General features: G+C 38.7%; 1 protein-coding gene across 1 annotated transcript in view; it reads left to right on the top strand.

Moving 5' to 3' along the window:
* The window catches only part of LOC109090291 (oxysterol-binding protein 2-like), a 55,140-nt gene extending 43,222 nt beyond the window's left edge, over positions 1-11,918 (top strand). Inside the window, exons 7-21 of the mRNA XM_042723389.1 lie at positions 451-571; positions 707-810; positions 1,439-1,535; positions 1,686-1,923; positions 4,607-4,809; positions 4,941-5,064; positions 5,923-5,989; positions 6,525-6,677; positions 6,992-7,237; positions 7,770-7,890; positions 8,027-8,130; positions 8,761-8,856; positions 9,055-9,239; positions 9,739-9,959; positions 10,474-11,918. Coding sequence (XP_042579323.1) covers positions 451-571; positions 707-810; positions 1,439-1,535; positions 1,686-1,923; positions 4,607-4,809; positions 4,941-5,064; positions 5,923-5,989; positions 6,525-6,677; positions 6,992-7,237; positions 7,770-7,890; positions 8,027-8,130; positions 8,761-8,856; positions 9,055-9,239; positions 9,739-9,959; positions 10,474-10,616 — 2,223 coding nt within the window. The 3' untranslated portion in view covers positions 10,617-11,918. The remainder of the gene's footprint in view (positions 1-450; positions 572-706; positions 811-1,438; positions 1,536-1,685; positions 1,924-4,606; positions 4,810-4,940; positions 5,065-5,922; positions 5,990-6,524; positions 6,678-6,991; positions 7,238-7,769; positions 7,891-8,026; positions 8,131-8,760; positions 8,857-9,054; positions 9,240-9,738; positions 9,960-10,473) is intronic.
* The last annotated feature ends 1,437 nt before the right edge of the window (positions 11,919-13,355 follow it).

Genomic DNA, 13,355 nt, shown 5'->3' with positions numbered 1-13,355 from the left:
TAGTGGTTGTTCAGCTAGAACAGGGCACCCCAATATGTTTTTTTCCTGTGATGGTAAAGCTGAATTTTCAGCATCCATTACTCCAGTCTTTGGTGTCACACGATCTTTCAGAAATCATTCTAATATACTGATTTGGTGATGAAGAAACTTGTTTTGCTGCTGAAATCATTTTGCATCGAAAGCAGCTTATAAATTTAGCAACAAGGGAGGAAATGAGAAATTAAGCAATTTATTATAACGCAGCATCACAACATTCAGTCACCTTCAGCCATTACTGGAAATGCTTCTCATGCGCGGTTCAGTGATCGGAGGAGTAATGGTTGAAGGTGACTGTGAGAATACCGGAATCACACACAGAACGTCTGAACATTTGAATGAATAATGACACAGCACCCCCTACTGGTGAATTTTATATTTAGCACTTGACTGATACTTGCCTGTATCTTTCAGGTCAGTCATCATCCGCCGGCAGCCGCTCATCATGTGATGTCACAGCGAGGCTGGACCCTGTGGCAGGAAATCACCATCGCTAGCAAGTTCCGTGGCAAATACCTCTCCATCATGCCTCTGGGTGAGTCTCCTCTGCTCTCTTGACTGTCTCACTTATTCACTATTCTTCATATAAACAATTGTACACATATGTACTAGTTGTAAGTAACACAAAATCTATAACATTATTTATGGCTGATTTAATCTGTCTAACCAGGTGCGATCCACCTACAGTTTCATGCGAGTGGAAACCACTATGTGTGGCGTAAAGTCACGTCCACCGTGCACAACATCATTGTGGGCAAACTGTGGATTGATCAGGTTGAACTTTTGACATTATTCAATATCTGTGATTACCAGAATTGTTTTGCAGTAGTTTGTCAAATATTCAAAGCCTAGAAATGTCAAGGGGAATATATTTCTTGTAGGTCCATGCTTGTAGAATATATTCTTTGAAGGACCTAGTTTTAATCAATTTTAATGTCCTCTTCTGAATAACAATGACTAAAAATGAAAAACAGTTTGGCAATTGAACTATGCAGCCAACAGTATTGTTAATGGGATAGTTCACCCAAAAACGGAAAATTTTGTCATCCTTTACTCACACGCATGTCATTCCAATGATGGTCCCCATTGAATTTCTTTACATAAAATAAGATATTTTTAAGAATGCTGGTAATCAAACAGTTGATGGTCCCCATTGATTTCCATAGTATTTCTTTCCCTACTAAGTCAATGGGGACCAATAACTGTTTGGTTCTTTAAAATATCATCTTTTGTGTTGAATATTTCTTGAAGTTTTTTAAAGACATGGTTTCTATTCAATATCAAATACGACTTTATTGAAGAAAAACACATCATACCTCCATGACCCCCAGATTTTGAGGACCACTGATTTAATTAATTGTAGGTATTTCTCTCTTTTCATTTCATATTTTCTTTGTTGCAGTCTGGAGATATAGACATAGTCAACCACAGGACCAAAGAGACCTGTCAGCTCAAGTTCTCTCCGTTACAGTTACTTTTCAAGGGAGGTCCCACGAAAGGTATGTTTTGGACTTAAATCCTGTCCCTCCCGCTGTGATTCATCTGTGAGTTATACTGACAGCAGATAAGAGCCCTTAATGATGTTTGTCATGGCTAAACCGTCTTTCTATCCTGCTCTGCCCTCTCTCTGTCTCTTCATGCTTCTATAGTTCAACCCCAGAGCTTGTTTACCCTTGTTCTCCTTGTTCTTTCCCACTGTAAGGTCACAGGGGTGGTGAAGGACAGTGAAGGCCAGGCCCACTACATCCTGTCAGGTACATGGATCAAGATGGAGAGTGCCAAGATCGTGCAGAGTAGCAGAGGAAGCAGCATCTCTGAGGGCAAACAGAAGACTGTCTATCAGACGCTCACACCCAAACTGCTATGGAAGAAAAAATACCCTCTACCGTAAGACACAGCATTAATGTCAATCAATAAAAGTACTGGCCTACCTCCATATACTAAGATGAACTAACTACTGACATATCTAAATGATTTTACCACCTGCCTACTGACCAACCAAACCAAATTACCCACAGGCTACTGAACCTACCAATCAACCAAACAAATTACCAAAATGACTAACTAACTCTCTATAGACAGAGCTACCTGCCTACCTCCAAACCAAACTAAATATCTACCTAAACTAAGTCTAAAAGGTAGTTTGTTCAGTAGGTAGGTACTGCATTTTGCAGGTAAGGGGTAGTTACAGTACATTGGTAGATACTTACCTGCCGAACAAACTTGCAGACTGAACAACCTACCAGACTCATTACTGACAGACCAGAATTACACACCTGCAGAAATACCTTCTTCACTTCCTACTCACACACTTAACTAAAGGTGGCCTTGCAGAACAAATGATAAATTTAGATTCTCTGATCATTTCTCTTCTCCTCTCTATCTCTCAGAGAGAATGCAGAAAAACATGTACTGTTTCTCCTCTCTGGCTTTGACCCTGAATGAGGAAGAGAGGAGGGTGTGTGTTGGACGGACAGCAGGCTGAGGCGGACCAGCGGCTGATGGAAGCGGGGACGCTGGGACGAGGCCAACGTAGAGAGACGCAGAGGCTGGAGGAAAAAAAGAGAAGCAGAGAGCCACGAGGAGGAGGAGAGAAAGCTGAGGCCTCAAAGGCCATCGATGAGGGTGAGCGGAGGTCAAAGGTCACACAAGATGAAAAAAACATGAAACTAGGGGTGTTATTATTTGCATTGCTGCAAAAACTGAGTCTGTTGGACTGTTTTTTTATAAAATCAATATCACATTTGCAATCATACTAATATTTGGAGAAAAAACTGTACTCATATCACATGATAAAATATAAATACATAAAGACATACGGGGGCATATTCCATATCTTGAATTTTGGGTAAATTTTAATAGACTAAATCACGCAATCATGAACTCTAAAGTGTTCCGCGGCAGTAGTCTACCCCTCCAGCTGTAGTGTATGCGTGCACCCCTGTGGATGTGTTTTTGTTTTGTTTTTGCGATTAATTACTGATAATGTCTCAAATCGCATTTCTTTTAAACCCAATAAGATATTATTGTTGTTATAATATATTGCACACCCCTAATGAAACTATAAATTCCATTTATAACCACAACTTCTGTGCCACAGTTCAGGCTGTTCTCCTGGTGATGGTGTGTTGTTTCGTTACAGGACAGGACTTTGAAGGGCTACATTACGCGTGGTTCCACCAGAGGACGGATGAACTGACGGAAGATATTTACGTTGTTGGTTTTTGAAAATGTGGAATTATTTTGGAATGATTTTATTACAAATATAAAATCCTTTAAAGACCGAGACAGTCGCCTGGCAGGCTAAAAAATAACATCTTGTTTTTAATCGTTTACGTAACTGTTTGAACCACTAATCCGATCTGTATGCGTTAAAAAGGTCACATGAAGAGGGATTCATATCAGAAGCTCTGTAGTGAATGTGGTTACATCATCAAGTTTTGATTCATTAAAGAAACCCATGCAAGTTTGGTTCCTCTGATCCAAACCAGGAACTGTTGTGATTGCTAGTCCCACCCTGTGCCCAGATTGGTTCAAACTGTCAATCTACCCAACCAATTAAAAGCTTTTGGGCTTCTTTTGAACTTTGAACAAAGCAAAGTTCTTCGAATGCAAAGTGAAAGTATTTGTGTACATAAAATCAAACAGAAAATAACCCTTGTACAGCAGAACACATGACGGAGAACTTTGGCATGACAATAAAACCAAAAAACAAGGAAGAAACAGCAACTACATATAAGATAAAAGCATTGGAATTTTAGGCGATATCCCAGTAGAACATCGATTCTGACAGAGAGATACCAGGTCCAGTTGAGGAGGAGTACAGCAAGGGCTCGCTCCATCTGTTTGGGTGTTATAACTACAGTAGGGATAAATAATTCTATATAGTTTGTAAAGATCATTTGCACTATTCGTTCAGTGCACTCAGTATATTTTTTTCCCCCTCATTTTGAGTGCAGTTTGTGAAATCATTTTACACTGTTTGTATTTTTGTTTGCGTGTGAGAATTTACAGTTGTTTTTCACTGCTTGCTACACTGTTTGCATTTGTTGTTCATGTTCAAATTGAAAATATATATTTCTCTGAAAAAAGATGTCGCTTTTGATTAAGTGATCACTCTCTGAAATATGTATTATCAGTACATAAAATAGACTGTTTTTCACTGAAAAAACAGCTTGAATAATATTGTAATAAAATTGCTAATAACTTGCTCTTAGGTAAGTTAGATGTAGACTAATTTCATTTGCAAGTGTAAAACAATTTGTGTTCACAAAAAAAATGAGTTTGTCTAGTTAGGGTTTTATGCATTTGGCAGTTTTATCTAATGCGACTTGCATTGCGATTCAATCATATGATCTCAGTTCATGCACTCTCAGAGAATCAAAAACCCATCACCTAACACCATGCTCTTCTGTTTCATCTGTGACTGAACATCAAAATTTCTCACGGAGGTTGATCTTTTAGGAGCAGAAACTCATGCCACCCTGGTCTATATAGCACTTTTATATTGTTCCTGAAGCTTCCGTGTTTGCGTTGAAGTTTAGTCCCTGTTTTATACCTTCCTGCGCAGGCGGTGTCGAGATTTCTTGGCACCTGGGAGAGAGCCACAGGCCGCAGAGGGCAGCGGAGTACTTCAGCATGAGCGAGAGCAGCGCACACACACTGGAGGAGACCTTGAGCAACTAGCCAAGCAGCACAACAGCCTGGAACGAGCCTGGAGAGAGGCCCCCACGCACGCTGTCAACACGCCCGATACGCCCACCACCGACACGGGTGAGACTCGCCACCCCTACCGCAGCGTGATCAATCATATATGAATATTATAGAAGTAAATGAGCTCAGTTAAGAGACATGGCATGATGGCAAACTGTTGTGCCTGTTTTTGACTACTTGTGTGTGCACAGGAGTGAGTGAAAGGCCCAGGAAAGAGGAAGCGAGTGATGAAGATGAGGATACAGAGTATTTTGATGCCATGGAAGACTCACGGGCTTTTATAACAGTGACTGCCACGGACCCCTCTCACCACAGGTTCAGCTTCATCCCCACCTTAACCCAAAAATGAAGGTCATACATTTTTCAACAACATTAGGGTAAATAAATTATGACAGAATTTCCGTTTTTTAGGAGAGTTTCGAAAATTAAATGCAGACATTTATTAATAATGAATTCAAAACACATTTCTTAAGTCGATTTCTACTACCTACTGATAAACAGTAGAACAAAAGTCATTCATTTCCAATGGAGAGTGGTATGGGAGCTGCATGGAGTTTCGATGATATGAATATGCATACTTTTTGGGTCTGATTTATACTTTGATTGCATTTACATATTTGAACTCCATATCCATATGTGACCACTTGACCGAATGAGCATGAGGTGAAAATTACCAAATATTTTACACTAAAACATAATTCTTTTAATACTATTTTGGTAAAAGAAGTGGTTATGAATAACTATGTCTGAAATAACTGTTTTATAATTTAATATAATTTATAAAATATTTTATTAAAATATTTATTATATAATTTATAAAATATTTTATAATTCTGAAAATAATTATTTTATCAAATTATTACAAAAGTATTTATATTGAATAGCCCTAAAAAAAAAAACAACTATGCTTTTAATTCAAATGTATTGTGTGGATATATTCACGCATTCACTATTCATTCATTACGGTTGTGAATAAGTGGAGGATAATGCTTGTGATTTATTCATTCATTTATTTATTTTTTTTAAATCTGGTCCTAGTAAGAGGCTCTTGTTCACTGGTTGACTCCTGAAACCTTTATTTCATCAGTCAAACACAATGTCACACCTTTATTCTGCTTGTTTGCCTGCATCTCATCCTCTTACTGTCTCTCTCTCTCTGTCTTGTCTGTGCAGACGTTCTCAGAGTAATCTCAGTGGAGCTAGTGGAGGACAGCCCAGTGACTGGAACCAGGAAGACAATGTGAGTGTGACATGAAACAAGAGCTGAAAACAAAGGTTATATACACTAGCATCCAAAAAAACAACAACAGTGAAAATCTAAGATTTAAAATCTAATTCTGGCATTCTGAAAAGGGCCTGAAACTCGCTTCATATTAAAAAAAATTTTTTATTGATCTAATGTGAAGTGGAAGCATTTTTATTAGTGGCCTCAGACTTTTGGACCCCACTGTATTTCTTGTGGCATAAAGATCCAGTAGACTCAGCGTGACTGTGAATGCTTCCCTCAGGCGGTCTGTGTTCATCATTGACTCTCACAGCTGTTGTTCATCTCAATTAACCAAATCTTAATTAACTGATATCTACTCCCCTCGTTTCATCTTTCTCTCGGTGACTCACTTTCTGAGACAGATGGAGCATCAGTCAGCTGTCAGTGTTTATGCATTACGTTCCTCAAGGGCACTCAGGCCCTTCAAATAATGTCTTTCAGCACAAAAACATTTCATAAATTTCAGATGTTTTTTTTAATACAAACACTCTTGTCTGTGTCTTTTTAGTGTTCTGTGAGCAGTAATGATTTTTCAGGGAAAGAGCTGCAGCCTCACAGGAAGAGGCGGACCCAGATCCCAGAGAAGCCCAACTATTCACTCAATCTGTGGAGCATCATGAAGAATTGCATTGGCAAAGAACTCTCAAAGATCCCAATGCCTGTAAGTGATATCACATATTGGGGAAATGGTCCTAAATGCAAGATTAGAATCAGTGGTCTGATTGCTGGTCTTTGAGAACAGTAAGCAAAAGGTGCCCAGATTATATATCATTTGCATGTTCAAACTGGTCAAAAGTGTGAGTTCAGTGAGTTTTTTTCATTCATGCTTTAGAAAAATGACAGTAAAGACATTTATAAATTTGTAAAAAGATTTCTATTTTAACAGATTTGAATGACTATATCACCATTCTCACAAAAAATATTAAGCAGCACCAATGTTATCAACAATGTCTCTTCCTCTTTCCTTGTGTCCAGGTGAACTTCAACGAGCCCCTGTCCATGCTGCAGCGCTTGACGGAGGATTTGGAGTACCACGAGCTGCTGGATAAGGCCGCGCGCTGTGAGAACTCTCTGGAGCAGATGTGTCTAGTCGCAGCCTTCTCCGTCTCCTCATACTCTACCACAGTGCACCGGACGGCCAAACCCTTCAACCCTCTCCTGGGAGAGACCTACGAACTGGACCGCCTGGAAGAATTCGGCTATCGTTCCCTCTGTGAACAGGTCAGTGTTAAGAGTCCAAAGGTCTACGGTAACATATGAGGAAAGCTATCCGTTAGCATTTATATTCACCTCAGTAGTGGTTGTTCAGCTAGAACAGGGCACCCCAATATGTTTTTTTTTCCTGTGATGGTAAAGCTCAATTTTCAGCATCCATTACTCCAGTCTTTGGTGTCACACGATCTTTCAGAAATCATTCTAATATACTGATTTGGTGATGAAGAAACTTGTTTTGCTGCTGAAATCATTTTGCATCGAAAGCAGCTTATAAATTTAGCGACAAGGGAGGAAATGAGAAATTAAGCAATTTATTATAACGCAGCATCACAACATTTATTTTCAGTCACCTTCAGCCATTACTGGAAATGCTTCTCATGCGCGGTTCAGTGATCGGAGGAGTAATGGTTGAAGGTGACTGTGAGAATACCGGAATCACACACAGAACGTCTGAACATTTGAATGAATAATGACACAGCACCCCCTACTGGTGAATTTTATATTTAGCACTTGACTGATACTTGCCTGTATCTTTCAGGTCAGTCATCATCCGCCGGCAGCCGCTCATCATGTGATGTCACAGCGAGGCTGGACCCTGTGGCAGGAAATCACCATCGCTAGCAAGTTCCGTGGCAAATACCTCTCCATCATGCCTCTGGGTGAGTCTCCTCTGCTCTCTTGACTGTCTCACTTATTCACTATTCTTCATATAAACAATTGTACACATATGTACTAGGTTGTAAGTAACACAAAATCTATAAACATTATTTATGCTGATTTAATCTGTCTAACCAGGTGCGATCCACCTACAGTTTCATGCGAGTGGAAACCACTATGTGTGGCGTAAAGTCACGTCCACCGTGCACAACATCATTGTGGGCAAACTGTGGATTGATCAGGTTGAACTTTTGACATTATTCAATATCTGTGATTACCAGAATTGTTTTGCAGTAGTTTGTCAAATATTCAAAGCCTAGAAAATGTCAAGGGGAATATATTTCTTGTAGGTCCATGCTTGTAGAATATATTCTTTGAAGGACCTAGTTTTAATCAATTTTAATGTCCTCTTCTGAATAACAATGACTAAAAATGAAAAACAGTTTGGCAATTGAACTATGCAGCCAACAGTATTGTTAATGGGATAGTTCACCCAAAAAGGAAAATTTTGTCATCCTTTACTCACACGCATGTCATTCCAAACCTGTATTCTTTCATATTTTTAACATAAAAGAAGATATTTTGAAGAATGCTGGTAATCAAACAGTTGATGGTCCCCATTGACTTCCATAGTATTTCTTTCCCTACTATTGAAGTCAGTGGGTACCAATAACTGTTTGGTTCTTTAAAATATCATCTTTTGTGTTGAATATTTCTTGAAGTTTTTAAAGACATGTTTTCTATTCAATATCAAATACGACTTTATTGAAGAAAAACACATCATACCTCCATGACCCCCAGATTTTGAGGACCACTGATTTAATTAATTGTAGGTATTTCTCTCTTTTCATTTCATATTTTCTTTGTTGCAGTCTGGAGATATAGACATAGTCAACCACAGGACCAAAGAGACCTGTCAGCTCAAGTTCTCTCCGTACAGTTACTTTTCAAGGGAGGTCCCACGAAAGGTATGTTTTGGACTTAAATCCTGTCCCTCCCGCTGTGATTCATCTGTGAGTTATACTGACAGCAGATAAGAGCCCTTAATGATGTTTGTCATGGCTAAACCGTCTTTCTATCCTGCTCTGCCCTCTCTCTGTCTCTTCATGCTTCTATAGTTCAACCCCAGAGCTTGTTACCCTTGTTCTCCTTGTTCTTCCACTGTGGTCACAGGGGTGGTGAAGGACAGTGAAGGCCAGGCCCACTACATCCTGTCAGGTACATGGGATGACAAGATGGAGAGTGCCAAGATCGTGCAGAGTAGCAGAGGAAGCAGCAGCTCTGAGGGCAAACAGAAGACTGTCTATCAGACGCTCACACCCAAACTGCTATGGAAGAAATACCCTCTACCGTAAGACACAGCATTAATGTCAATCAATAAAGTACTGGCCTACCTCCATATACTAAGTGAACTAACTACTGACATATCTAAATGAATTTACCACCTGCCTACTGACCAACCAAACCAAATTACCCACAGGCTACTGAACCTACCAATCAACCAAACAAATTACCAAAACGACTAACTAACTCTCTATAGACAGAGCTACCTGCCTACCTCCAAACCAAACTAAATATCTACCTAAACTAAGTCTAAAGGTAGTTTGTTCAGTAGGTAGGTACTGCATTTTGCAGGTAAGGGGTAGTTACAGTACATTGGTAGATACTTACCTGCCGAACAACTTGCAGACTGAACAACCTACCAGACTCATTACTGACAGACCAGAATTACACACCTGCAGAAATACCTTCTTCACTTCCTACTCACACACTTAACTAAAGGTGGCCTTGCAGAACAAATGATAAATTTAGATTCTCTGATCATTTCTCTTCTCCTCTCTATCTCTCAGAGAGAATGCAGAGAACATGTACTGTTTCTCCTCTCTGGCTTTGACCCTGAATGAGGAAGAGGAGGGTGTGTGTTGGACGGACAGCAGGCTGAGGCCGGACCAGCGGCTGATGGAAGCGGGACGCTGGGACGAGGCCAACGTAGAGAAGCAGAGGCTGGAGGAAAAACAGAGAGCCACGAGGAGGAGGAGAGAAGCTGAGGCCTCAAAGGCCATCGATGAGGGTGAGCGGAGGTCAAAGGTCACACAAGATGAAAACCATGAAACTAGGGGTGTTATTATTTGCATTGCTGCAAAAACTGAGTCTGTTGGACTGTTTTATAAAATCAATATCACATTTGCAATCGTACTAATATTTGGAGAAAAAACTGTACTCTATATCACATGATATAAATATAAAAGACATACGGGGGCATATTCCCATATCTTAATTTTGGGTAAATTTTAATAGACTAAATCACGCAATCATGAACTCTAAATGTGCCCGCGCAGTAGTCTAACCTACATCTTATAGTGTATGCGTGCACCCTGTGGATGTGTTTTTGTTTTGTTTTTGCGATAATATACTCGATAATGTCAAATCGCATTTCTTTTAAACACCAATTAAGATATTATTGTTGATTATATATATTGCACACCCCTACATGAAACTATAAATTCCATTTATTAACCACAACTTCTGTGCCACAGTTCAGGCTGTTCTCCTGGTGATGGTGTTGTTGTTGTTTTGCGTTACAGGACAGGACTTTGAAGGCTACATACCGCTGTGGTTCCACCAGAGGACGGATGAACTGACGGGAGAGACTATTTACGTTTATAAGGGGGGTTACTGGGAGGCCAAAGAAAGACAAGAGTGGAGTACGAGTCCGGATATCTTCTGAACACGCAAAACAATTGACTAACTCTGCAGACAGACAAAGACAAAAGAGGAATAAACCCTCTACATGGACTCAACAGGGCCTTGTGAGTGTGTGTGTGTGTGTGTGTGTGTGTGTGTGTTTGCAGCCCAATGACATATCTTTGCCCAACTCTTAAACAGACTACTAAAATGGGAGAACAGAAGAATGTTCTCTCTGAAGTTCACCTCAAAGACGAGTGTGTGAGAGAAATGCGCAGTTGAACTCTTAGCCAAGTGCCGCCCCAGTTTATCTTCCAAAGCAAATCAGGTTCTTTTTATTGGAGTACAACCCCATCACAAATGCACTTTGCTCTCTTCCCAGCAGTGAAGTACACTGGACTGAGTCTTGTTTATAAAGAGATCATATCAAAGATGCTCCTCCCCGTCCCATGCTGGCCTGGACAGCACATGAAGAAACTCACATATGAAGGAGAGACTCACTCGACTTAACACAACACAGAATTGTCTGATTGTTCAGCTTGTGTACTACTTTTAGTTTCATATCAACAACAGTACCATATTTAGGCAAGGGAAGTTCTTGCATTTGTATATCCCAGGAGCACAATCAGGCTCTTTTATTGGACACACAGCTGAAGACTTTCTCACTGGCTCCGCCCACTTTGCATAGCAAATGACAGTAAAGTTACATCTCATGACTTCAGTTAACCAATGAGCTTCAGGCAAGCATTAAAAGAGCCCTTGTGTCTGTTGTATTGGACAGTGCAGGTGTTTGGACACAAATGTTTTACTCCCATGAATTGTCATGCACATTAATTAGCTGCTTCATGCATTGGCTCTGTGGAGCCCCCAGTGGTCATTATCTTGATACTGTGACTGCCACAGTACAATGCATATCAATGCAATTAAACAAAAAAAAAAACAACTTTTTTGTACAATCAGGATACTTAATTAATGAATGAATGAATGAACGATCAACTAATAAAAGTAAACAAGTCACCTGCTTTACTCACTCAGAGGACATAGCAAACAATCAAAATACAAAGTGTGATACTGATAACACAAGCAAACAGCTTGCTGACCTTGTTTTGTGTTCAAAGCATGCTTGTATTTATTAGCAGTAGAGAACGTGGTTTAAAACACCCAAGATTAAGGGGATTGCTGTAGTTCACATTACATTATGGTGATAGAGAAGTACATTGTAGTACATTTTTTTTAAACTGGTCATTTCAGTACTTTGTGACAGAAAGACAGATTTTAAATTTCTTCTTAAAGGGATACTCCTTGATGAAAATGTTGTCATTAATCACTTACCCCTATGTTGTTCCAAACCTGTAAAAGCTTTGTTTGTCTTCGAAAAACAATTTAAGATATTTTGAATGAAAACCGGTAGGCTTGAGACTGTCCCATAGACTGCCAAGTAAAATACACTGCCATGGTCCAGAAAAGTATGAAAAGCATCGTCAGAATAGTCCATCTGCCATCAGTGATTCAACCGCTTCGTAACGTTACAGTTGAATCACTGATGGAAGATGGACTATTCTGACGATGCTTTTCATACTTTCCCGGACCTTGACACTGTTATTTACTTGGCAGTCTATGGGACAGTCTCAAGCCTACCAGTTTTCATCCAAAATATCTTAAATTGTGTTCTGAAGACAAACAGAGCTTTTACGGGTTTGGAACGACATGGGGGTAAGTGATTAATGACAACATTTTCATTTTGGGGTGGAGTATCCCTTTAAGGTTATAAATCATCAGGACTCAGGAGCAATGTTCCCTCTAATTTTTTTTCTTGCTGAGCAAAACTTTTCTCTATTGGGCGGACATTTCGGCCACCTGTGCAAAAACATTCTTTATACCAGACATGTACAGCGCGCACAAAAAAAAGTGTGTAACTTTTAACTTTAATGTGCTATTTGTATTTAATTTGACCAGTGACTAAATGATGTACATTTTAGATTACCTGAGAAAACTTTATATTATATATATATATATATATGTACACAGTATAATACACTGCCATTCAAAAGTTTGGGATCAATAATGTTTATTAAATAAGTTTCTTATGCTCATCAAGGCTGTATCTATTTGATAAAACTATTGAATATTTTTTCACAAAAATAATATTGTGAAATATTATTGCAATTTAAAATAAAAGTTTTCTATTTTAATATACTTTAAAATACAATTTATTCCTATGAAGCAAAGCAATTTTCAGCATCATTTCTCCAGTCTTCGGTGTCACATGATCCTTCACTAATCATTCTAATATGCTGACTTATAATCAATGTTGGAAACAGTTGTGCTGCATAATATTTTTTTTGGGACTTGTGATATTTTTTCGGGGATTCTTTGATAAATAAAAAGTTTAAAAAGGACAGTGTTTATTCAAAAATAGAAATTTTGTGTTACAATATACACTACTAAAATGTTTGTGGTCAATATTTTTTTTCTTTTTTAAAAGAAATTAATACGTTTATTCAGCAAGAATGTGTTAAATGGATAAAAAGTGATAATATAGACATATTTTTTAGAAAATATTTCTATTTTGAATAAATGCTGTTCTTTTTAAACTTTTTTATTAATCTAAGAATCAAAGAAAAAAGTAAAACGTTCAAAAAAAAAATAAAAAAACAAAAGAGTAAAAATATTAAGCAGCACAACAGATTCATTACTGATAATAAATCAGCATATCAGAATGATTTCTGAAGGATAATATAACACTGAAGGCTGGAGTAATGATGCTGAAAATTCAGCTTTG

The sequence above is a fragment of the Cyprinus carpio genome, chromosome B5 (genome assembly GCF_018340385.1).
Source record: "Cyprinus carpio isolate SPL01 chromosome B5, ASM1834038v1, whole genome shotgun sequence".
Lineage (NCBI taxonomy): Eukaryota > Metazoa > Chordata > Actinopteri > Cypriniformes > Cyprinidae > Cyprinus > Cyprinus carpio.
Note: the sequence above shows the minus strand (reverse complement) of the source record. Positions and strands in the feature narration are given on the sequence as shown.